Here is a 25087-nt window from a genome sequence, read left to right as displayed (position 1 = left end):
ACCACATGGTGGCTCACAGTCATCTGTAATGAGATCTGGCGCCCTCTTCTGGCCTGCAGGCATACATGCAGACAGAATACTGAGAACTGTATACATAATAAATAAATAAATCTTAAAAAAAAAAAGAGCATTAGGTTGATTAGGTTGGGAAACCCTTAGTGGGTTTCCAGTCTGTAGCACCATCAATTTTCCTGCTTGCCACTCAGTTTTTCCATCAGAAAGATGGGAACAGGCTCATAGGTGACCGTGGTAAGAATGTTCTGGAAGCACTCAGAATACTCTCTGGGGCTAGAGATGTGGCTCAGTTGGTAGAGTACTCATCAAGCATGCAACCCAGTCCTGGGTTCAGTCCCTAGCCCTGATGTGATGGTGGACCTTGCAACCCTAGGGAGGACCCATGTGTGTGATGGTGTACCCTGCAACCCTAGGGAGGACTCATGGGTGTGATGGTGTACCCTGCAACCCTAGGGAGGACTCATGGGTGTGATGGTGTACCTTGCAACCCTAGGGAGGACTCGGGAGGTAGAGGCAGGAGGGTCAGAGTTGGAGGTCATCTTTGATTACATAGTTATAGGAGTTACAGGCATGCACTGCTACATGTGATTTATGCTGTGCCGTGCTTCAAACCTAGAACCTTGTAGACAGGCAGGCATTCTTTTTTTTTTTTTTTTTTTTTTTTTTTTTTTTTTTTGGTTTTTTCGAGACAAGGTTTCTCTGTGGTTTTGGAGCCTGTCCTGGAACTAGCTCTGTAGACCAGGCTGGTCTCGAACTCACAGAAATCCGCCTGCCTCTGCCTCCCGAGTGCTGGGATTACAGGCGTGCGCCACCACCGCCCAGCTTATTTGGGGCTTTTTCTTTTCTTTTTTTCTTTTCTTGTGTGTTTGTTTGGTTTTGGCTTGAGACAGCTTCTCACTATATGTAGCCCAGATTGGCTTGGAGCCTTCAATCCCTCTGCCTCAGTGTCAGTTTTAGGACGTCCTCCCCGCACCCCCCCCCCCCCCCCCCCCCACACACACACCGGTTGTCTTTTACTCTGGTGTCCTAGGCTGGCCTGGGCTGTGCCACCTTCTCCTCAGGCTCTGAGAAGAGCTCCGAAGCACACAGTTGCTGGGAGTGTCAGTGGCCCACGTGCTCCGGAGCAGACAAGACATCAGAAGTCTGAGCGCCACTGGGGAGGGTGTGGCACCGTTTCCTACTGCCCTCCTCTCACACTTTCCACCGGATCCAGCTTCAGTCCCTGCCTCGCTTGCTGACGTCACACCAGGACCGGTTTGGTCCCCGTGGTCTCACACCAAGCTGCTCAGGGGCAGCTCCGGAGAGCACCCGGTTGCGAGGTAGGGCACGCGCGGAGAGCAGCCCCAGGCGCCGGGACCTGGCGGGGCCCTGATGTCCGGGGTGGGTGCTGGTGGTGCTGCAGAGTCGGGGTTCCAACCAGCACAAGCCAGGGGGGCGTCCGGGTGGTGGCGGCGTGTCCCTGTGCCGGGGACCGCAGGATGCACAGGGTGGACTTGGATAGAGGTTTCGGTGAGCTCCAGGGACCGGGATTTGATACATGTCACGCGCGCTGATGTTCAGGTTCCAGAGAGGAGCAGGGTCTCCGAGGAGCAGGGTGCCAAATCCCCGCCAGCAGTTCCCCAGGCCAAACAGCCATGACATCTTCAGATGGGGGGCGATCAGGCTATGGGAAAGCTCCCAAAGGAAGGCATTTCCCAACAAGGACAGGCTGACTGTTGTAGGATGTCCCCAGAGAGGCGAAGACTCTTGCTACTCGGGCTGCTCCTCAGCCTGTGTCTGGGAGGGATGTGGGTAATGTCCAAGCTCCAGGAAGGTAGGGCTACCGGTCAATCCAAAGAGCTGATGCCCGGAGATTCCGAACTTGCACGAAAGCTTAGACACGTGAACCTTTCACTGCCTGGAAAGGAACTGGTTTTGGATCTGGGGTCACTAGGGAGAGTGGGGTCTGCGCGGGAGAGTCCTCACCAGCCGTCTAAGCCCTGTTTCCCCTCTCCAAACGCGTCTTGCATTTCCTTCTCCCTGGGGCTGCTTAAAGCCGCCTTGAAGACTTGGCCCTTAGTAAACGAAGGGCTGCAGCTGCTGGGCGTTTTTTGTAGCCTCGGAAAAAACAAGGAACAGACGGTGCTTCTTGTCCGAAGGGCAGGCATCTGCTGGATGTGGTGAGGCAAGCCTGTAGTTCTAGCTATTGGGAGGCTGAGGCAGGAGGATTGCTGCGAATTCGAGGCTAGCCCGAGCTACGTGATAAATCTCTGTCTCAAAATAAAACTGTAAGTAAGAGAGGTGAATAAGTGTGCTGGAGTTGGGTGACCTGTTCTTGGTCACCTCAGCTGCCTCTCTGGGGACATGCATGCTGTCCCCGGCTTTGAGCAATACAGGACAGAGAAGGAGGCACCTCACAGGTGAATCTAGGTTTAGCAGCAGGGGAGAGAAGCCATTTCTTCAGAGAGGGTGGTACCTGTCCCCTCATCACCAGATAGCCTTTCTCAAGGACAGTGGTTCTCAACCTTCCTCATGTTGCGACCCTTTAATACAGTTCCTCATAACTATTTTGCTGCTGCATCGAGGGGTAATTTTACTACTGTTATGGATAGTAATGCAATATCTGATATGTGATCCAGGGGGGTCGCAACCCACAGGTTGAGAACCACCAGTCTAGAACCTCATTACCAAGCAGGGGGGTCCATGACTTGGATACCAGAAGGCCCTCCTGCCTCTCCCTGGGACCCATGACCATCATGAGTTTCCCTATCTGAAAGGCAGTATCGCTAGCTCTTTGAGGTCTCAAGGCTTGCAGGACAAGGACAGCCACTGTCATGATGATTAGCAGGGGATAGCGACAGACCATGACAGACACAGAGGACAGCTCCGGGCCATCTTGGACGTGCTATTCTGATGAGGATTTGGCATGGCTGACAGGATGGGTGGGAGGGGTGGGGTGGCCCCTCAGCTTTTTCTGTGGCTCTTTCGGCTGCTAGGACCACTTCCTCCTGTCTCTTCAGTCTCTATGTGAAGTGTGTGGTCTTGAGAAGACTTGACATACAAGACAGAAAACCTGAGACAGTGGCCAAGAGTGAGGATATGGGCACCTTCTAAGAACCCCAGAAGGTAAATATGGCCACAAGGACTGTTTGAGAGGAAATGCTGTCTGTGTAGACATCCGGGCTACCAGACCCCAGAGAAAGACATGAGACGGTACAGTGAGTCTTGCTTACTCTGGAGCCCAACTCAGACCCAGTCAAACCAGCTTCCCGTCCCCACTGGAAGGTGGTTCCTTTGGTCCTCAACAACACCACCCTCTTTTCCCATCATGCTCTGATGCCATTTGTGTTCCTACTTGTTGGTCTTGCTTTTCTTTTTTGTTTTTGTGAGATAGGGTCTTGCTATATAGCCCTAGGCTGGCCTCAAACTCACGGTGATCCTCCTGCCTCAGCTACCCAAGTATTGGGTTTGCAGGCGTGACATTTAGCATCCATCCAGTGTAGTCTGGAGCTGGCATGTGTCCTGTTCCTCCAAGCCCTGGGTTCAGGGGTGGGCTGCCCACGGAGCAGACGCATGGAGTGATGTTCTGGTTTGCCTTCCTCCCGTCAAGGCGCACTGAGCATGCGTGTGGGTACATGAGCAGCCCTCCTGAGGAGGATGCAGCTGAGACCAGGATGTACTGGCTGAGGCAGGAGATCTTAATCCAGATGTGCCTGGGCCACATAGTGAAACCCTGTCTCACCGAAGACAAACGCTTCTCATTTCCCGCGGCTTTGCCTGAGTGGGAGTGTTTGGTAGCAGTGAAGCCCCTGACTGGTACGGGTGGTGTAGGCGGGGAGTTGCATGCTCACAGGGAAGACCCTATGGGTAGGAGAGGGAACTAAATGATAGTCAGTATTCAAGCAAGCTGTGCAACCCTAGACAATTGGCTTTGCCTCTCTGAGCCACAGTTTATTTGGCAATAAGATAGGTGAATATTGATAATCACACTTTAAGCTTGTCATACAGGTCAGATGAAATGTTGTATTAAAAATGGTCTTGGGCGGGGAAGATAGCTCATTGGATATTAGACCCCCAGAAGAACACATCTGTAACCGGAGTACTGTTGTGGGGAGTGGAGACAGGAGGATCCTCAGAGCTCACTGGACAGCTAGTCTAGCTGAACTGGTGAGCCTTAGGTTAAGGGGGAGACCCTGCCTCAAAAAATAATGTGGACCATGATTGAGGAGGACACCTGATATTGACTTCTGGCCTCCATGTGTATACACACACACACACACACACACACACACACACACACCTAACTCACACGAAGTGATCCGAAGGGATTTTCTTTTTCTTTTCTTTTTTCTGAGACAGAAGTTTCTCTGTGTAGCCCTAGATGTCCTGCAACTCACTCTGCAGACCAAGCTGGCCTGGAACGCAGAGATCCACTTGCCTCTGCCCCCTGAGTGCTGTAACTCAAGGTGTGCATCACCATCTAGTTCCTGAGAATTTTCAGAATGTCAGATGAGGTAGACAAGATGTTGATCAGAGTGGTTCAGGTCGTCTGTGACCATGGCCTCCCTTCTTTTCTCCTCTTCAGGAAGCCGTGAGGTGGACTCTCAAGGGCTACTCCAGATTAAATAACATATAGACCATTTCAAGTTATAGAAAGAGTGATGCTGAGATCAGGGGTGTGGCTCAGTGGTAGAGCACCTGCCTAGAATCCCCCAGTGAGGGGCTGGGGTGTGGCTCAGTGGTAGAGGACCTGCCTAGAATCCCCCAGTGAGGGGCTGGGGTGTGGCTCAGTGGTAGAGCACCTGCCTAGAATTCCCAAGTGAGGGGCTGGGGTGTGACTCAGTGGTAGAGCACCTGCCTAGAATTCCCAAGTGAGGGGGTTATGGGTATGGCTCAGGGATAGGTTTTACCTAGCCTACATTAGGTCACATGTTCCGTCTCTAGCACAGAAAGAGAGAGAGAGGAAAGGAGGGAGGGAGGGAAGGAGGGAAGGAGGGAGGGAGAGAGGAAGGAAGGGAGGAAGGAAGGAAGGAAGGAAGGAAAGAAGGATAAAGTAGGTACAACCCAGAGGGGTAATTAGAGGCACAGTTCCTAGCTGAGGCTTGGGTGTTGTGTGTGTGAGCAGGTCTGGGGCAGAGCAGGGAGTCTAAGTAGGTGGTGTGATTGGCATCCGGACACAAAAATAGGTTGATGAGACGTGTGAGGAGTCAGGTGCTTAGCAGCTGCAGGCCTCCAGGGCTGCGTCCCTCCTCCCCTCTGGGAGCTGACCGTGCTGGGGCAGGGAAGGGAGGCCAGCAGCACCTGCCCTTTGTTCCCGCCTGAGCAGACCCCTCTGAAATGCGGATAAAAATCCCAAAGCAACCTGTTGCTGGAGCCAAGCAGCACCCACGTGCCCATCTTCACTCCCAGGGCGGGCTCTGGTCGACAGTGACTCTCCCACCGCTTGCAGCCCCACTGCCTGTCCACCCAGCTGCTTGCCTCCAGTTACAATTCGCCGTGTCAGGCTTGCACACTGACTCTTGACTGTTAGGTCTGTGTCTTAGAGCCTTGTTAATAGTCTAGAAACCAGGGCCTGGGAGAAGTCCAGCTGCCTTTCTCCCCAGAGGACAGCCCCTAGGTGCACAAAGAGCTCTTGAAACGAAGAAGCCTATGGTTTGGGGGGAGGGTGTGGGCGCCTCCCTGAGGGAGCAGGGTGCCGTTTTGTGATTGTAAGGTAGGGGGGACAGCCTCTGGCTTTTCTGAAGGAGCCCTCCTAGCCTTGAGGGGAGAGGCTTCCTTTATAAGCATGCCCCTCATTTCTGATGGATTAAAGCAGAGTTGGGGTCCTGTGGAAATAGACCTCTGTCAGGAAATAGGGCGCCTCCGTGCTCAGTTCTGGCACAGAGAGCTGACTCAGTGGGTAGAGCACTTGCCACATAGGCATGGGCATCTGAGTTTGGATTCCCCAACACCCATGTGAAAAACTGAGCTGGCATATCTGTGGGCTGCAGCCCACCAGCCTGGCTGAATTTCTAAGCTACAGGTTCAGTCAGTGAGAGACTCTTTTGCCAAAAGTAAGGTGGAGCGTGATAGACTTGACATCAACCTCTGGCCTCCACAGTCGTGCACGCACCAGCGCGCATGCGTGCATCCCTTCTGACAGGGCTAGGGGAATGCTACCTCCTAGCGGTAAACAGCTTCGTTCTGACGCCAGTTCACAGAAAACCGCCTGTGGTCTGAGAGACAGGTATGTGTGATCAAGAACAATGACCGTGGTGCCTTGTGTGTCCTCTGCAGGGTGTCGCAGGCTTCTGCTCACCTTGCTGAGACATTCCAGCACAAGGCAGAAGGGAGCCACACTGTCTTTCAGTCCAGTCTATCTATCTCCTGGGAGCCCTGAGCAGCTACTCTGTCAGCCCGAGGGAAGGTTCTAGAAGAGACCGTGGCTGTCCCCTGGGAGATTCATGGGCCAGAAAAGGAGCCTCAAGGAGTGGCTAGGGGCCACACACACACCATGCTGCAGTGCAGACCACCCCAGGAGTTCAGCTTCGGGCCCCGGGCCCTGAAGGATGCCCTGATCTCCTGCGATCTGGCCCTGCAGCAGCTTTACACCTCAGCCTTCTCCCCATCGGAGAGGCTTTTCCTGTCTGAGGCCTACAACCCTCACCGGACCCTCTTCAGCACACTGCTCATCCACTCGGCCTTTGACTGGCTCCTGAGTCGCCCAGAGGCCCCTGAGGATTTCGAGACCTTCCATGCTTCCCTGCAACTCCGGAAGCAGAGCTTGGCCCGGAAACACATTTACCTGCAGCCCATAGGTATGAGAACTGTCTGGAGCCATCAGTACTCCTGGGAGGGGCTATGTGGCTCAGTGGTAGAGCACCTACCTAGAATCCCCCAGTGAGGGGCTGGGGTGTGGCTCAGTGGTAGAGCACCTACCTAGAATCCCCCAGTGAGGGGCTGGGGTGTGGCTCAGTGGTAGAGCACCTGCCTAGAATCCCCCAGTGAGGGGCTGGGGTGTGGCTCAGTGGTAGAGCCTAGAATCCCCTAGTAAGAAACAGCTACAGACAGAAATGACTTGAAGGCAATGGCTTGGGGTCTGCTGGGTACTCAGGAGGGGCAAAGTGGTGTAGGCAGAAGTTTCTATCCTGCCTGGTCCCATAGGAGTCTTATATTAATTATAAACTGTTTGGCTTATTGTTCTGACTTATTCCTCACTACCTCTTACAGCTTAAATTAACCCATAATTTTTATCTATGTTAAGCCACGTGACTTGGTACCTTTTCTCAGTGAGGCATTCTCATCTTGCTTCCTCTATGTCTGGCTTATGACTGCATCTCTGCCTTTCCTCTCCCCAGAATTCTCCTAGTCTGGTTGCCCTACCTATACTTCCTGCCTGGCTACTGGCCAATCAGTGTTTTATTAAGCCAATATGAGTGACAAATCTACAGTGTACAAGAGCATTGTCCCACAGCAAAGTGACTTGCCTTTTTAGGATTCTCCATTCTGTATGGGTCATCTAGGTGGTGTACTCACAGTCCTGGCCATGACCTGGTCATAACCTAACCTGCCCTAGGGCCTTTGCTGGGTTCTTGGGGTCTCCGTGGGTGCTGAGGGCAAGAATTACTCATGCCACAGGTTGAAAGCTGAGGTTGGAGATGTTGCTGGCCTTCTTGGTGGTAGAGCTGGATTCTGGATGAGATGGGACTTGAAGGCAAATCCAACTGTCCTCATGATCTCCTAGAGGGCATGGAAGGAACTTGGGGATCCTCAGATAATCCTCCAGGTCTCCTTATCAGGCAGACACTAGAGAAAATAGAGCAACTAGGGCTGAGAAAGAAGCTCAGTCAGATGCTGGAGAGGGAGGAGGGACAAGCTGGCAGAGGGACTATTATCTTTGTAAGGGAGGACAGAGGGCACAGACTTTCTGAACATTGACATGCCCTGCTTTGCCCTGCTCCCTAGAATGGCACCTCAGTGACCAGCCTGGGTTCTCTGACAGTTCCTCCTGGCTGATTGGGCCAGAGTGCCACTTGCACTGTGGTTCCTGCTTCCCAGCATCCTACAGTCTGCAGACTGCTCACACTTGCTTTAGAGTTAGCCCCTCTGTCCACATCATCTGTTGGGTCTGGGTAGGAGGGCTAGGGTGGACCTAGGACCCGTCTTTCACCCTCCCTTCTTTCTTTCCATCCTTTTTAAAAAGTGTATTTGTGTCTGTGTGTAGATTTGTGTACATGCACACACGTGTTCTCAGAGGCCAGAGATATCTGATCCCCTTGAAGCTGAAGTTATGAGCAGTTGTGAGCTGCCCATCGTGGGTGCTGGGGATTGGACTTGGGTCCTCTACAAGAACAGTATGGGCTCTCGATTGTTGAGCCATCTCTCCATCCCTTTTAGTCTGGGTTGGCCCTGAACTCATTATGACCTTAAACTCCTGCCCCTCCTGCCCCACCTCCTGATTGTGCTGGGTGCTGGGATTGCAGATGTGTACCACCATTGCCCTGTGTGTGCAGCGGTGGGGATGAAATCCAGAGCCTTGTGCATGCTTAGTCAGCATTCTACCTTCTGAGTCACATCCCTGGCCTCTGAAACATGCATTTCTAACAGTGTTGGGACCCTGCAGTCACTCACTCCTTGTTTCCATCTGAGATCTGTGCCCTGTTCAAGTAGCATACAGTGACCTTATACCTCCCCCCCCCTTCCAGTGGCTGTCCCCAGCTCCAGATGCCCTGGACATCACTGTCAGCTAGTGCCCCTTTGCCCTAGCCAGGCTGCCTTTCTCTTGGCCTGGGACCTGTCAGCTTCTAGCTATGCCAGTTGCCCTCTTCGGTCAGCTTAGATACCGTCGCCCACCCTGTGTTATCACATAGGGCTGTGATCCCTTTCCTGTCAGGAAACTGGCCTTCTTCACATGAGTGATGCTCACTGGGCCAGAGGTCTCAGCAGGCTGATGTGTTTCTGTTCACCTAGATCTGAGTGGGGGGCTGGCGGGATGCCCCCTGCTGGACCACCTTCAAAGCTGTGCGGAGGCTTTCTTCCTGGGCCTTCGAGTCAAGTGCCTGCCCTCAGTGGCCGCCGCCTCCATTCACTGCTCCTCAAGACCTAGTCAGGACGCTGATGGGTTCCAGCTCCACACAGGTGGGCTAGAAGGGTGTGGGGGGCTGCCTGGGGTACCACTGTGCAGCAATAGAGTCATCTGGAAGGAAGGAGCCCTGGAGAGGGAAGGAATGTGTTTGATTTTGTTTTTTGTTTTTGTGTGTGTGTGTGTGTGTGTGTGTGTGCATGCAGGTGCGTGCGTGTGTGTGTGTGTGTGTGTGTGTGTGTATGTGTGTGTTTGATACATGTGTGTGTAAGCCAGAGGACAATCTTAGATATCGTTCCTCAGGAGTTGTCCACTTTGTTTGGTTATTTTTTTAAGATTTATTTTTATCTTTGTGTGCATTGGTCTTTTGCCTGCATGTATGTCTGTGTGAGGCTGCCAGATCCCTTGGACCGGAAGTTACAGACAGTTGTGAGCTGCCACATCGGTGCTGGGAATTGAACTCAGGACTTTTGGAAGAGCAACCAGTGCTCCTAACTGCTGAGCCATCTCTCCATCCCTACTTTGTTTTCTGACTGGCTAGTGAGCAGCAGGTATCCGCTTGTCTCTGCCTCCCCAGTGCTGGGATTACAGTCACAAGTGACCACGCCTGACTTATTTATATAATTAAGACTTTAAAAGATTTAGTTGCTTTTTTTTATGTGTTTGCCAGGACATGTGTATGCACACCATGTGCATGTGTGGTACCTGTCGAGGTCAGAAGCAGGCATTAGATCCCCCTGGACCTGGTCTTACAGATGGTTCTGAGTCACTGGTGGGTGCTGGGAACTGAACCGGCGTCCTTGTCAAAAAGCAGCCAGTGCTTTTTATTTTTTTTAATTTTTAAAAAATTTTTAAATTTATTATGTATACAGAGCTCTGCCTGCATGTATCCCTGCAGGCCAGAAGAGGACATCAAATCTCATTACAGATGGTTGTGAGCCACCATGTGGTTGCTGGGAATTGAACTCAGGACCTTTGGAAGAGCAGCCAGAGCTCTTAACCACTGAGCCATCTCTCCAACCCAGCCAGTGCTTTTTAAAGTACTTTTAGGAATAATAATTTTTACATATGTGCATATGTCTATGCTTGTGTGAGTTTATGTGGATCACATGCATGCAGGTGCCAGAGGCCAGGGGCTCTGGCTGCTTTTTGACAAGGACGCCGGTTCAGTTCCCAGCACCCACCAGTGACTCAGAACCATCTGTAAGACCAGGTCCAGGGGGATCTAATGCCTGCTTCTGACCTCGACAGGTACCACACATGCACATGGTGTGCATACACATGTCCTGGCAAACACATAAAAAAAAGCAACTAAATCTTTTAAAGTCTTAATTATATAAATAAGTCAGGCGTGGTCACTTGTGACTGTAATCCCAGCACTGGGGAGGCAGAGACAAGCGGATACCTGCTGCTCACTAGCCAGTCAGAAACTCCTGGAAGTGGAGTTACAGGATGCTGTGAGACTCCACGAGGTGCTGGGACTGAATCAATCCTCCACCCCTCCCCACACCTTTGTGGATTTTAAAGACAGTTCGGTAGTCCAGGCTGGCTTTCACCTTGTGATCCTCCTGCCTCAACTTCTTGAATGCTGAGATTAAAGGTGCACACGGTAGTGCCTGGAGACTTACAAGCTTTGATTGGCAGTTGGACACTTTTTTTGGAAAGCATTCCTGGGAGCATCTATGTCCTGGGATAGTTTCCTTCACCCTGACTGCCCATGTATGACATAAATTCTTTTCTGGGCTGTTCTGTGACCCTTGGGGGCAGTCTGCATCCTGTGCTGGGTGTGGAACCTAATGGCAGCAGACAGAGAACAGCATCTCTGGGGTCTGTTTCCTGCCTAAGGAGCAGCCCAGATTCACTGCACTGTGGGCTGGGCTTCTCTTGGCCCTGCTTTCTTAGCAGGTGTTGGGCTTAGGAAAAGTTCATTGAAGTCAGCTGAGGGCATAGTGCAGGGCTATGGCAGGAGGATTTAAAGTTTTAGGTTTGCCTGGGCTACAGAGTGACTTTAGAGCATACTAAGAACCTGTTTTAAATAAGTAAAAAGAGGGCTGGGGTGTGACTCAGTGGTAGAGCCCCTGCCTAGAATCCCCCAGTGAGGGGCTGGGGTGTGGCTCAGTGGTAGAGCCCCTGCCTAGAATCCCCCAGTGAGGGGCTGGGGTGTGGCTCAGTGGTAGAGCCCCTGCCTAGAATCCCCCAGTGAGGGGCTGGGGTGTGGCTCAGTGGTAGAGCCCCTGCCTAGAATCCCCCAGTGAGGGGCTGGGGTGTGGCTCAGTGGTAGAGCCCCTGCCTAGAATCCCCCAGTGAGGGGCTGGGGTGTGGCTCAGTGGTAGAGCCCCTGCCTAGAATCCCCAGTGAGGGGATGGGGTGTGGCTCAGTGGTAGAGCCCCTGCCTAGAATTCCCCAGTGAGGGGCTGGGGTGTGGCTCAGTGGTAGAGCATCTGCCTAGAATCCACCAGTGAGGGGCTGGGGTGTGGCTCAGTGGTAGAGCACCTGCCTAGAATCCCCCAGTGAGAGGCTGGGGTGTGGCTCAGTGGTAGAGCCCCTGCCTAAAATCCCCCAGTGAGGGGCTGGGGTGTGGCTCAGTGGTAGAGCACCTGTCTAGAATCCCCCAGTAAGGGGCTAGGATGTGGTTCAGTGGTAGAGTATTTATGTAGCACATGCAGGGCCCAAAAGACACTGAAAAAATATTTGTAAGATAGTTTTAGTTACATCAAATATTCTGTTAAAATCAGTTTACTTCTTTTTAATAGCTTAGAGACCTTATTTAATTTAGCTTTGAAACATGGTCTCACTATGTAGCCCTGGCTGGCCTGGCTCACAGAGGTCTGCTTGCCTCCTGCGTAAAGACCGTGGAGGGGCTCCCCTATATGCCTCTTTAGCAATGGCTCCCAGACCCCAGTGCACCAGTCTCCCTGTCTTGAGTTGGTCTTCATATTGATCTTCATGGAGGTGCTCCCAGCCCCATCGACTTCTCTGCCCATCCACAGCAGACTTACTGGGGCAGCTCTTCTCTGTCTAGTGTCTGTTCCTCTCCCCCTTTGCCGTCACTCTCTTGACTTTTCTGGGCCTCACTGGCCACCTGGGTCTCCCTCCTGCAGCCCTTGGTGGCTCAGACACCTTGCTCTGACTTGGACTCTCTGGCCAATGCAGAGCCATTGTCCTCCTAACACTGTAATTACAAGCGCAGGTCACTCTTGCTGTTTTAGGTAACTTGTTCCAAGGGCCTAGGGACCTGGATGTGGGCTTTTTGGGGTAACTGTTCAGCTGCCTGTTCCCTGCTGGGTTCTTGTTTCCTGTGTGTGTGTGTGTGTGTGTGTGTGTGTGTGTCTGTAAGTGCGTGCATGCGTGTGTGTGTGTGTGTGTGTGTGTGTGTGTGTGTGTGTGTAGAGGTCAGTCTTGGTTAGGTCTTCACTTACCGAAAACCTGGTTTTTGTTTTTGTTTTTTTTTGAGACAGGTGCCTCACTGCCATGGGAGGCACTGATTTGGCCAGGCTGGCTGGCCAGTGAACCCCAGGGACCCACCCGTCTCTGCCTCCCCAGTGCTGGGATCACAAGTCACTGGGACTTCTTACATGGGTTCTGGGGATCAGACACTTTACTGAGATGAGGAAATCACGTTACTGGGCCATGTCCCCAGCTCCACTGTCCTTTCAGCCTCTCTACAGGGACTCTGTCCACATCAACTCTTATGACCCAGGAGACAGGGACCCAGGAAGTGACTGGCACTGGGGATCCCTGGCCTGTCTTTCAGGTTGGGCCCATGGTTCTCAGCTGTCATATCTCTGGTCTGGGTTCTGGGTCTCCCCAGGATGTAGCTTGTCAGTATCCAGCTTTGAGAGGGTTGGTCCCAGACCAAGAGACAGATGGGAGGTTCTTCTGCCCACCCTGACCCCAGCCTTCTTCCTGCAGATGGCATCCTGTCCTTCTTGAAGAACAACAAGCCAGGGGACGCACTGTGCGTGTTGGGTCTCACGCTGGCTGATTTGTACCCCCATGATGCCTGGACCTTCACCTTTGGCAGGTTCCTTCCGGGGCATGGTGAGTGGAGGCCTTAGCAACTGTTACTCAGGAGGCAGAGTGGTGTGTTCCCAAGGTGCTCCGGTGCTGGGCATGGTGTACCAGTGCCGGGCATGGTGAACCAGTGCTGGGCATGGTGTACCAGTGCCGGGCATGGTGAACCAGTGCTGGGCATGGTGAACATGTTTCCACCCCCTCAGGGTGGTGTGTGTGCACCAACTCAAGGCTATGTTCTCACTGGGCCTGGGCGAGGGGCTGGTCCCCAGAGTTGACTGCACAGGGCAGGACTGGAGGATGAGTTTCTTGTCAAGCTGTCCTGGCTTCAGGGAATGCTGGGATGGTTCTGCCCTGGGTCCCTTGAGTCATGGCTGTCTCTTCTTTCGGCCTCTCCCCAGAAGTGGGTGTGTGCAGCTTCGCTCGATTCTCTGGGGAGTTTCTGCAGGCCGGGCCCAGTGTTCCTGACCCAGCTCTGCTGGAGGCAGCTGCAGATGGCCCTGAGACACTGCCACACGAGGGAGGCCGGACCATATGCTTCAGTGCTCTGGGCATGGTTCAGTGCTGTAAGGTGAGCACGGGGTTGGGGGGCGGCATGGGACGTGGGACAGGGCGGATCAGAGACACGAGCCCCGGCACAGTCAGTGCTAAAAGGAGGATGGCCCCTGTCGTTGTTCATTAAATACAGCAGCTGCCCCTTAAGCAAATGCTGTCTTCAACCCCACAGTACCAGCAGCCAGCCAGCCAGGTGGGAATTCGGGTCTATCACATGACTACTAAGGGGAACTTTGTCTAGATCTCTATCCCTCTATAGAACTCAGAATCCAGAGGTTGAGGTGAAATTCTGCTTGCTCAGAGAGGCTGAATAGCAAGCAGCTAACCTCTTCTTCTTGTTCATGTCTCCCAAAAGCCAGGCATCCTTCTGTTCAGCTCCCACTTTAGAACCACAGATATACATATGGTTCCTCCCTACCACTTCCTGCCAGCTAGTTGCTGACTCAGCCTCCTGACCCCAGGTTAATTTTATTTAATGAAACATATGTAACATGTCTTTGCATTGTTAACAAAGCAGCAGAAAAAAGTAACACATTAAAATAATATTCCACGATATTTCCCCTTTTTTCTCTGAATAAAAATTAAAGGTTTTGACTTTAACATAGTAAAATACATGTTTTTATATTCAATAAAAATAGTTATCAAGAATTTACAATATTTGGTCCATTTGCATTTAGCAAATTCAGAGAAAACACTCCACTATCCATCCCATCTTAGTGACTCCAAAGTTTTTTTGTTTTTGTTTGTTTGTTTTTTTGAGACAGGGTTTCTCTTTAGCTTTGGAGCCTGTCCTTGAACTAGCTCTTGTAGACCAGGCTGACCTTGAACTCACAGACCTGCCTCTGCCTCCCAAGTGCTGGCATTAAAGATGTGCGCCACCACCATCTAACTGACTCCAAAGTTTTATACCTAATTTACTTTCTTTCATAATTAAAGAAAACTGCAACTATAACTATCTAGTCTTCAATTCCATCCAAGGCCCCAGTAGAATATAAATATTACCTGAGTAAACAGGAAGTGCATTGCAAGCAGCTTCCAAGACTTGAGAAACGACAGAGACATCTGACAGTCACCCAGAGTTCCTCCGCAACACTGAGGCATCTGTCTTCAGCCTACAGGCCTAGAGTACCTGACAGACTTTTCAGTGAAGCTGGAAATATGAAGGACTGTCCTGCCTTGTTTTTGGCAAGGTTCAGCAGTCACTTTCCTGTGGGTTGTGCGTGTCCAGTCTGCACAGCACATAGTCAAGCAGTCAAGCCAAAAATCAGTTTCTTGCCCAAATGGCTAATCTTGCCACAGTGAAAGCAAACTCTTCTGGAGTTTCTTCGATGCCCATCGTCCTTTTATAAAGTAATTTTGTTGGGGCTGGAGAAATGGCTCAGCGGTTAGGAGCACTGGCTGTTTTTTCAGAGGTCTGGAGTTCAATTCCCAGCAACCATATAGTGGCTCACAACCATCTGTAATGAGATCTGGTGCCCTCTTCTGGTCTGTAGGCAAAGAGGCAGACAGAACGCTGTATACATAAATAAATAAATCTTTTTAAAAAATACAGTAAATTGGTGCTGCCAGGAGCAGATGTGTCTCGTCATGAATAGCCCTAAGTTAACAAAACATTTTAAATGTCATATTCTATATGTCTTTGAAGTGTTTGAAGACCATTTATTTATCTAAAATATATCTGTAAGATCTAGAAAACATGCCTAACATATCTACAAAGTTGATTGTTATAAATAACTAACTGCTAACCTGTGTTTCTTGATCATTCCAAATAGTTTATAATAGCTTTCAAAAACTAGAACTTTATAGTTTTAAGTGAACTGCATAGGTACAATAATTTAAACAAGAGTAGGAACATACATACAGTGTAACAAAAATAACTTTAAATTTGCATCAATATACTATATTTCCCTAAATGGTAAACATCCATAACCCACCAAATAACCAAAAGCCTCCCATACCCCTTTTGGGAATCTGGGTGTTGTGTTCACCAAACTGCTTCCTGTTGTCTGCTGGTGGAAGGCATCTTTAGGGCTTATGAGAAAATCTGAGATACTGGCCAAGTCCTGGGATGACCAGTAGTAACCTTTGTTGATATATGTCATCTGTCAAGATTCAGGAGGTCTTCCCTGACAAAGCCATATTAACCTGGAAGGAATCCACAGCACCCTATTTCCTATGGAAACAAAAGCCAAACCTCTCTTCCAATCATTTTTTTATTTCCATTTGACAAATACATTTTTTGACTTTCATTTTAAAGTTAAGGCATTCCTAAAATATGTAGGCTAGTTTATTTCAAAAGTTCCTTTCAATCCCATGTCTCTTAGCAGCTGGCCTGTGCTTATCAGCAATCAAAAAATTCCAAGTCCACACAAGAGCATACATCTTTATGTGGCTTTTCTCTTTGACTGTCTCTTTAAAGACTTTATTATTTTTATTCTATGGCTGTCTATACCCATTTTCTTTTCTTAAGCCCACGCAGATTGTAAGACATGCTGGGACCTGTTGTCAGGGTTTTCAGTCTGAGCCTCTTTCATTACACATCATTTAGCCTTTGACCTCCCGAGCCTTTAAACTGATCAGCGGTGTGGACCTCCGCTGGCTTCTCCTGCTTCTCTGGTCCTGCAAGTCAAGCATCAAGCTTGTGCCCAGTGCGAGCTGTGTTTCTGGAGCTGCCGTCAACCTTCCTAGCTGGAGGAACTTGATGCTTGCCTGCTGTGGCTTTGTTTGTTTTTTTGTTTTTGTTTTTCCCCAAGATAGGGTTTCTCTGGCTGTCCTAGAACTCACTTTGTAGACCAAGCTGGCTTCGAACTCACGGAGATCCATCTGCCTTTGCCTCCCGAATGCTAGGATTAAAGGCGTGTGTCACTTCCGCCTGGCAAGGCAGGAACTTTAAAAAGAGCCGTGAAATTTGAGCCTTATGTTGTACGCCAAAATGTTATTTTTTTTTTTAATTCTTTTACTCTTTTGGAGGCCCACCACTCAGCTCTCATAGAAATGACTCAGAAACGAATTCTTTCTTATGAATGCCCAGCCTTAGCTCGGCTTATTTCTAGCCAGCTTTTCCTCAATTATGCCATTTGCCTTTTGCCTCTGGGCTTTTTTTCCTGTTCTTTCTTCTTCCTCAGTGGCTGGGTGCCTGGGTGGTTGTCCTCCTCTCCTTGATCTTGCTCCTCCTCCTATGCATTCTCTCTGCCTGCCAGCCCCACCTACCCTTTCCTGCACTCTTGACTGTCCAGCGCTGTATTGATCGGGTGTTTTAGACAGGCGCAGTAACACAGCCAGATGCGGGCTCCTGCGGGGAGAGAGACTGGCTGTCCCCACTGCAGTGTTACCATGCCAGGCAGGGCTCTTTCTCCTCTCCCTGAAGGGGCAGTCTTGAAACTTCTTCCCCGATGGCGCTGGCAGCGAGTGTTTCTTCTGGCGTGGATATATCCAGCGGCAGCGCCTCACGCCTCTTTTTGAATACAGGTATTTCAATTTTCTCTTCGACTTCGGCTTTAATTCATCTAATTTAGCTCTCACTTTTATATCGCACTTCCTGAAAGCCTCTGGCGTCTTTCATTTGCGAACTGTTTCCGCCCAGTACCTAGGGCCTGCTGGCTCTCAAACAATAACCCTGTATGGGCAGTGCGCCCTTTGGGCCTTCGTTTCTCATTTATCAAGCTTTAACTGAAGTAAATATAATAGGTGCTGTCTTCTCCAGCACAAGGGTGGGCAGACGTGGAAGGCTTCGATTCCGTACTTCCATGTAAATTCTGAGATTTCTCCAGATTGCTGATTTTACCTGAAGGTGTTTTATTATTTCATCGTTCTGTTCCAACATGGCAAACAGCCGTTCCTGCTGCTCAGATTCGGTTTGCGATCCCCTCATCCTCAGAAGCGGGAAGGCTTGGAACTTCATTTTGTCCTTCTGCTCTCTGGTGAATGTATTTGGCTACTTCAGTGACTGATATTTGACTTTTGCTGAGCTGAGCTGAAGTGTGCGGCCCAGCTGCTCCTGAAGATCTTGAGTTTCTCTGTGAGCTTTCTCTGAGGCTATGGGAGGACCCCGCTTCCTTCTCTCGCTCCTTTTTCTTAAAGCCGGTCTATCTGGGACATTAAGGAAGCATCAAAACATTCTAGTTCCTCTTGTGTGTACTGCAGTTCTTACACACACACACACACACACACACACACACACACACACACACACACACACACACGTTTTGTCAAGATAGGGTTTCTCTGTTGTAGCTTTGGAAACTGCCCTGGAACTTGCTTTTAGACCACGCTGGTCTCGAATTCACAGAGATCCGCCTGCCTCTGCCTCCTGAGTGCTGGGGTTAAAAGCATGCGCCACCAACGCCCATTTCGTTCGCCCCTTCCTTGGGAGCCGTCTTCACTCCTTCCTTTTCAGTTAGCTCAGTCCGAAGAGCCAACGCCTCCGAGGACATGCTACTGAGCATGCGCCGCTCAGTCATTAGCCGGAGCTCTTCTGATTTATTTGTGAGCGAGAACTTCCTCCTGATGGTCCAGCTTCTGCTTCAGCAACTTCTCGCTTAACCTGGCTTCATCTAATTCCACTTTCAGTTTTTCTAAGTTACTTTTCAGGTCACTGACTTCCTGCCTGTGGCTTCCGTGCCGTTGTGTTTCTTACTGCTCCAGCGGCATTTTCTGCTGGAGTTTCCGTGCTTCACATTCTAACACCCGACTCTTGAGTTCAGCTTCTCTGTGACAGGCATGCTTCTCTTGGTGATAACTCTCTGTCGTGCTCATCATTTCTTCATGACATTTATCCAGTCGATTCCACCGTCCAGTTTGCCGCTCCTAGAGCTGCAAGCTGTACCGTGCAGCTTTCCCTTGCTCCGTTTCACTCCGGGCTTGTTTCGAAGCTGTCGCTCTGCCCAGCTGTTCAGCTCTTTACTGGGCCAATCAGACAAAGTAACACGGCTTCACAGAGTTAAACAAACACAACATAAAAGAACGCAACACATCTTTGCATCCTTAAGACAAATGTTCCACAGCATAGACAAATGTAAAACATCTTAAAATAATATTCCACAACAGTCCCTCACTTTCCAGAGTGAGTAAACCAAGGTTGCAAGACCGCCCGAGTGTTAAAGGCCACACAGCCAGGAACCTACAGGGTCCTGGGCTGGTCCCTGGGCTGGTCCCTGGGCTGGCCGGCTTCAAAGCCTCCTCAAGCTGTGTGCTTCTTAGAGCCATTAAGTAGGATGCTGCGAGGGCAGTGGGCATCCTGCCCAGGGAATCTTCATTACCCAAGGTGCTGGACATCTAGGGGTGGTCAAGCTGGCTCAGGGGTGCCTGGGTGGGGGTTCCAGGGTGCTGAGACTGTGAGGCAAGGTCGTGGTGTCATTTCCTCTCAGGTTACCTGCCATGAGCTGTGCCACCTCCTGGGCCTAGGGAGCTGTCGTTGGCTCCGCTGCCTCCTGCAAGGGGCACTTAGCCTGGATGAGGCCATAAGGCGTCCCCTGGATCTCTGTCCCATCTGCCTGCGGAAACTGCAACACCTCCTGGGCTTCAGGCTCCTGGAGAGGTACAAGGTGAGTGTGTAGGGCGAGGGCGGTCACCCAGAGGCAGTGGGACAGGGCAGGGTGCAAAACCTGGATGTGTTTGGGGGACATGAATGCACCATCACTCCCAGGCAGGGGGCTGTGGGTCTTGCTGGCAGATGACATCAGGCTGCAGGGGGTGGAGGAGGGCAAGTGCAGATGGTCCCCCAAGAAGCTCTGTACTTACAGAGCTCAGATGAGAGCCCTCTTCCCCACATCTTCCCCATGTCCTCTTTCCCCTTCCTTGATCCTTGGTGGATACTGGGGATTCTGTACCCAGACGCAGTGCAGCCCCTGGGAGAAAGGGGAAGCGCACCAAGCTGGTGTCCAGAAGGGCAGCCAAGTCAAAGATGCCCTTTTGGCTGAGCTGGTGTGGGGATGCTGCCCTCTGCTGTCAGCATGTAGTATTGCTATAAGCCTCCCCCTCCCATCCCTGTGAAAAGGCTTGTTTGCAAACTAGGACACTTGGCTCAGGGTTCCGAGATCAAAGGCGGTTTTTTTTTTTTTCCCAAGTCTACCTTTGGTTAAAATCAAGGTAAAGTTTTCAGTGCAGGGAGGAGATATTTCTGTCTGTGTAATAACTGGCTGTATTCAGCACCTAGGCTCAGCTTACTCGGAAGCCTCCCTCCCCTCAAGTTTTTCTCTTTTTTAATTTTTATAAAGATTGACTTAGCTTGGGTGTGATGGTGCATGTCTTTAATGCCAGCACTCAGGAGGCTGAGGCAGGTGAATCTCTGTGAGCTTGAGGCCAGCCTGGTCTACAAAGTGAGTTCCAGGATAGCTAGAGCTACACAGAGGAAGCTCATCTTGGAACCTTCCCTCCCTCACCAAAAAAGTTGGGTGTGGTGGCATGCATTAGCAACTCTAGTGCTGGGGAGGCAGAGACGATGGACCCCTGAAGCTCGCGGCCTAGCCTGTCTAACTGTGGAGAGCTCTAGGTACAGTGAGAGCCTGTCTCAAGCCACAAGGTGCCAAAAGAGGGTGCTCGGTGCTGACCTCTGGCCTTCACATGCACGTGTGTGCCTCCCCCACCCCCCCACATCTGCGCACACACATAAACACAGAAACACTTGCACAGACACACGAAGTTCAGATTGACTATAATCTTCATGTAATTTATCTCTGAGCAATGGTTGGTTCGCCGCTAGCTTCCTGAGTGCCTGTGAAAGGTGCATTCTGGGAGCTGGGGAGGTCCAGCGTGGCTGTGGGCTGGACTCCAGTCGTCAGATAGGCCCAGCTCAAGAGCCCTTGTGGTTCCAGCCTCCTGTTGGCCCTGGGATGATCCCCAGCAGCTCCCTGGCTAACCAGCAACCTCAGTTTATGTCTCTACCCACAGAGACTCCAGACTTGGACCCGAGTGACAGTGGAGATGTGGTCTGGACAAGAGACTGGGGAACCATCTGTGTCAGAGGAAACCCTGCCCTTCAGTGCTGACTCAGGCGTGGGCTGTGAGAGTGACACAGAGCCTGTGACCAGCCCATCAGAGCCTGTCACCCCTGACGCGTGGAGTCATGCCTTCCCCGATGGGCCCGAACCAGGGTCTGAGGATGGGCTGAGCTCTCTGGTGGCCTCAGAAGTGTTGCTGAAACTAGGGGGCCCCGTGGAGGCCATTGAGGAGTATGGACGGTGGCTGGATGCATGCATCCAGGCCCTGGAGAGGGAAGTGGCTGAAGAGGAGTTGATCCAGGTCGATGCAGCTGTGGACGCCCTAGGCCGGTGGGAGATGTTCACAGGGCAGCTCCCCGTCACCAGGCAGCACCTGCCCTGTGCCAAGGATAATGTGGGGCTGCGCAGGGTCCTGGGGGACAAGTTCTTTTCCCTGAGGCTGCGGCTGAGCTCTCGAAGACTTGCCAAGGCCAGTTCTTCCCACTGCCACTGGGGGGCGGAAAATTAATGCAACGAGAGGGACCATCTGAAACAGTGAAGTCAGTTCCTGGGATTTTTTTCCTGAAGATACCAATCAACCATGCCTGCCCAGTGACTGAGGGTACTCTGGTATCTTTAGGATTAAAAGAAATGTCCCCAGAAGCTGAGGAAATGCTCCTTGGGTGCTTGACCACAGGGTCCCCATGTTATGGGGCCTGCAGCCATGGCCGAGAGGCAGGAGGTAGCCACATGCTTGCTTCCTACCTACAGGAGGGGGCTTTGGTCTGTCAAATTAATCATAGCTGGAGCTCTGGACTACCCTGGGGCATGGATTTCGTAGCTATGTGTGTTTCTGTCACTGTGTGTCTGTGCACACGAGTGCAGCTGCCCTCAGAGGCCAGAAGAGGGCGCCAGAATCCCTGGTTGCCATTACAGGAAGTTGTGAGCCTATGTGGGAGCTTGAATTGAACTCAGGCCCTCTGCAAGTACAGTGCACACCTTTAATGTCTGAGCCCTCTATCTCTCCAGCACTGTGTCTTGGCAGCCTCATGTCACTCATATGGGGTGCTTTCTGCTCCTCAAGGCTGGCTCAGGTCTTTGTGGAGCTCCTGGAGAAATCTGTACCCTGTCAGGTTGACCATTTCTCCGGACAGAAGTGGGGTGATGGGGTGACTATGAACAGGTTCATGGGGTTGGACATGGAAGGCAGAGAGATCCTTTCTCCAACCCTGAGGCTGCTGCTTGTACTGTTGCTACCAGTTAGGCCAGTGTGGTGGTGGGGGCTTGCCCTTCTGTCTTTGATGGCATTTTTCCTGTCGCAGTCTATAAACTCCTGATGGAAGAACAGTGTTAAAATTATTAATCTACAGCTGTGTTTTTCTCCTTTGTTTCTGTGTCTTGTATTGTTTTTTTTTTTTTTTTTTTTTTTTTTTTTTTTTTTTTTGGTTTTTCGAGACAGGGTTTCTCTGTGGTTTTGGAGCCTGTCCTGAAACTAGCTCTTGTAGACCAGGCTGGTCTCGAACTCACAGAGATCCGCCTGCCTCTGCCTCCCGAGTGCTGGGATTAAAGACGTGCGCCACCACCGCCCGGCTGTGTCTTGTATTGTTGAAGCTCTGACACACACACACACACACACACACACACACACACACACACACACACAGAGTTTTCCTGAAGTGAACTTCATTGTTCTCCAGTGTCCCAGCTGGCTAACAATGCCAGTCTCACTGTCCCCATTGTCCAGGGAGGAAGGAGCATGGGGGTCTTGGCGAGTCAAGGGGAGCATGTGCATCTTGTAGGTGAATGGCTGTGTTGGATCTCTAAAAGAGGGAAGGTTTGTTAGGGTCCACAGTTCCCGAGGTCACGTCTGAGATGGGTTGGCTCTGTGGCTTTTAGGCTGTGGTGACATAGAACATCACAGTGGGGGAGAGCGTGTGGAGAGATGCTCACCTTACAGAGGCCAGGAAGCAAAGCAGAAGGGGGCATTGAACTGTCTACCCTTTAAGGAAACATCCCCACTGATCCCTTCCTGCTGAGCTCTGTCTCCTATCACTACCCCACCCCTCATGGTTTTTTGTTATTTTTTTTTCCCTTTTTGGGATAAGGTCTCAGTAGCCCAAGCTGGTCTCTATGTAGTCAAGTTTCACCTCATGGCCCGGGCATGAGCAGGGAGGGGCTGTTGTCCTGGAATACTGTCCCTAGGACACAGACCTTTGTGGATAAGAAGACCCTCCAAAGTGCTTAAAAACACAGACATGCAGTGGGTTAGCTGGGGAGCTGGGTAAAGCTAAAAGTCCAAACTTAGATCCTGCTGAGGTTGAAGGGGATGGTAGAACATTCCTGGAATGTGTTCACATACAGGAGGTCTGTGAACAGAGCCTCGGTGAGCCACTGTGTGGATCCAACAGGCAGAGATAGCCAGGGTTTGGAGGGACAGGCAGCTGTGCCCAAGTCTTCCTGGGAAGGACAGGAAAGGTTTTGAAAAAGAGCGTGCGCATGTTCAGGCCAGAGGTCAATCTTTTTTGAGACTGGGTTTCTCTACACAGCCTTGGCTCTCCTGGAACTCACTCAGTAGACCAGTTTTTTTTTTTTTTATTTTAAAGATTTATTAATTATGTATACAGTGTTCTGCCTGAACGGCAGAAGAGGGCACCAGATCTCATTATAGATGGTTGTGAGCCACCATGTAGTTGCTGGAAATTGAACTCGGGACTTCTGGAAGAGCAGCCAGTGCTCTTAACCTCTGAGCCATCTAGCACCCCAGTCTGGGGTCTAATTCACAGAAATCCACCTGCCTCTCTCCTCAGTGCGGAAATTAAAGGCTTGCGCCACTAGGTCTGGCCCATCTTGCTATTTTAAAAATATTTTTATTAATTGAGAATGTCTTATCTTGCTTTTTTGAGACAGGGTTTCTCACTAGCCTGGAACTTGCCATGCAGACCTGACTGACGCCAGTTAGCCCTTACAGAGCTGCCTGTCTCCACCTCTCCAGAGCTGAGATCATGTACCACCATGCCCAGCTTTGTTACTCGGTTCCTGGGGATCAAACTTAGGTCCTAAGCACCTTTGCTGGCTGAGGTGGTATTTCTTTATCCCCTCAGGCTGAACCTCGCCATCTTGCTCAGCCTCCCACGTATGCCTTGCTGTGCCTCTAAGTGCAGGAAAATTGTTGTGTCCGCTAGCTCACTTCCCTTATTAAAATCTTGGCGTATGTGAACAGGCAGATGAAGGCACACATGTCATGGCATGCATGCAGAGGTCAGAAGAAAACTTTCAGAAGTAGGTTCACCCTGTAGGTACTGGGGATTGAACTCAAGTCATCAGGCTTGTGGGGCATGCACTTTTCAACCATCTTGCCACGCCAGCCTCCCACCATGCCACTCCTATTTCATGGCTCCAGAACCCGAAGTGGTCCGGAATCACATGAGGCTCAGCAACATAGAGCTGTGTGAAATTTAGGCTGTTGGCCCTGCATGAGTCCTCTGCCTTCGTCCACTGTGTTCTTTGAACTCTGTGAGAAATTAGGTAGAATAAAGAGCTGCACAGATGGCTGAGGACCTGCACCCTGACTCTCAGGCATTCCCCACTCAGCTCTGTTAAAGCTTCTGAAAGTTTCCACACACTTACCTCCATAGGGTGGGAAGATGGAGGTACACTAAGCAGAACAAAAATCAGGCCAGTGAGATGGCTCAGTGGGTAGTGTGAGCCTGCCAACCTGCATTTGATCTTCTGTGTAAATGTGGAAGGAAAGAACTGATTCCCCAAAGTTGCCCTCTGACCTCCACACACATGCCGTGGCATACTTGCACACACATGCAATAATAAAAATAATACTAATAAAACAAAGACCCCTGGGGACCCAATCCCTCTGCAGCCTGAAGTAGGGGGCCTGTAACCTGCCAACTATCACAGGGAACACGGTATGCTGGGTGGGGCTGAACCCACAGTGACCCCCAGATGTTTCTTGGAAACTGCCTTTTAAAACAAGCCTCTCGACTTAAAGCTTGTTTTCATTTGCCTCTTACCCAAGGAGCAGAGCTCAAAAATAAACCTGAGTTATTTTGGGCTCCAGCAGGCAATGAGCGGTGATGCTGGGGAACGCTGAGCCAGGAAGGGCTCCAGCCACTGTCCACTGATCCTCTGCATTTCTTGCAGCAGACCTCAGAAGCTGGGTTCTTGGGCTGGGGATGTTGCTCAGGTGGTGGAGTACGTGCTTAGCATTCAGGAGGCTCTGGGTTCCAGTGTCAGTGCTGGGTTATATAAACCAGGCCTGGTGGTACCCAGCTATAATCCCAGCACTCAGGAGATGGAGGCAAAAGGACTAGCAGAAGTTCAAGGTCATTCTTAGCTACTCAGCAACGAGCAATTAGAGGTCACTGTGGTATACACGAGATCCTATCTACTCAAGCATGAGGACCTGAGTTCAAATCCCAAGAGCCCACATAAAAAGCCATGCATGGTCAGGAATACCCGTGAACCTAGCGCTGTGGAGTGGGGGAAAGGGGAGAGACAGGAGGCTCACTGAGTTTTGCTGGGTGCCAGGCGA

General features: G+C 50.9%; 1 protein-coding gene and 1 pseudogene across 2 annotated transcripts; one reads left to right on the top strand and one right to left on the bottom strand.

Moving 5' to 3' along the window:
• The first annotated feature begins 1049 nt into the window (after nucleotides 1-1049).
• On the top strand, nucleotides 1050-21901 carry LOC121444555 (archaemetzincin-1). Of its 2 annotated transcripts, none has more exons than XM_041646387.1 (7): nucleotides 1050-1334; nucleotides 6271-6791; nucleotides 8944-9111; nucleotides 12968-13096; nucleotides 13471-13640; nucleotides 18991-19167; nucleotides 20513-21901. In XM_041646387.1, the coding sequence occupies exons 2-7, from the start codon at nucleotides 6488-6490 to the stop codon at nucleotides 21068-21070; spliced, it is 1506 nt and encodes a 501-aa protein (XP_041502321.1). In that variant the 5' UTR covers nucleotides 1050-1334; nucleotides 6271-6487; the 3' UTR covers nucleotides 21071-21901. The 2 variants fall into 2 exon arrangements, with proteins under 2 accessions (XP_041502321.1, XP_041502328.1); XM_041646394.1 differs by lacking the exon at nucleotides 1050-1334 and adding an exon at nucleotides 3022-3120.
• On the bottom strand, nucleotides 16861-18859 carry LOC121445861 (annotated as a pseudogene).
• Nucleotides 21902-25087: the final 3186 nt, after the last annotated feature.

The sequence above is a fragment of the Microtus oregoni genome, unplaced genomic scaffold (genome assembly GCF_018167655.1).
Source record: "Microtus oregoni isolate MIOR12 unplaced genomic scaffold, Mior012 000003F_ref0000135, whole genome shotgun sequence".
Lineage (NCBI taxonomy): Eukaryota > Metazoa > Chordata > Mammalia > Rodentia > Cricetidae > Microtus > Microtus oregoni.
This window is presented reverse-complemented; position numbering and strand designations above follow the sequence as displayed.

What these genes read in the sequence shown, in the direction of transcription:
- LOC121444555 (XM_041646387.1), top strand. Translation starts at nt 6,488, where the DNA reads ATGCTGCAGTGCAGACCACCCCAGGAGTTCAGCTTCGGGCCCCGGGCC. An exon ending in TGGGTTCCAGCTCCACACAG is followed by an intron (nt 9,112 to 12,967) that starts GTGGGCTAGAAG and finishes TTCTTCCTGCAG; the next exon opens with ATGGCATCCTGTCCTTCTTG. An exon ending in GGCTCCTGGAGAGGTACAAG is followed by an intron (nt 19,168 to 20,512) that starts GTGAGTGTGTAG and finishes CTCTACCCACAG; the next exon opens with AGACTCCAGACTTGGACCCG.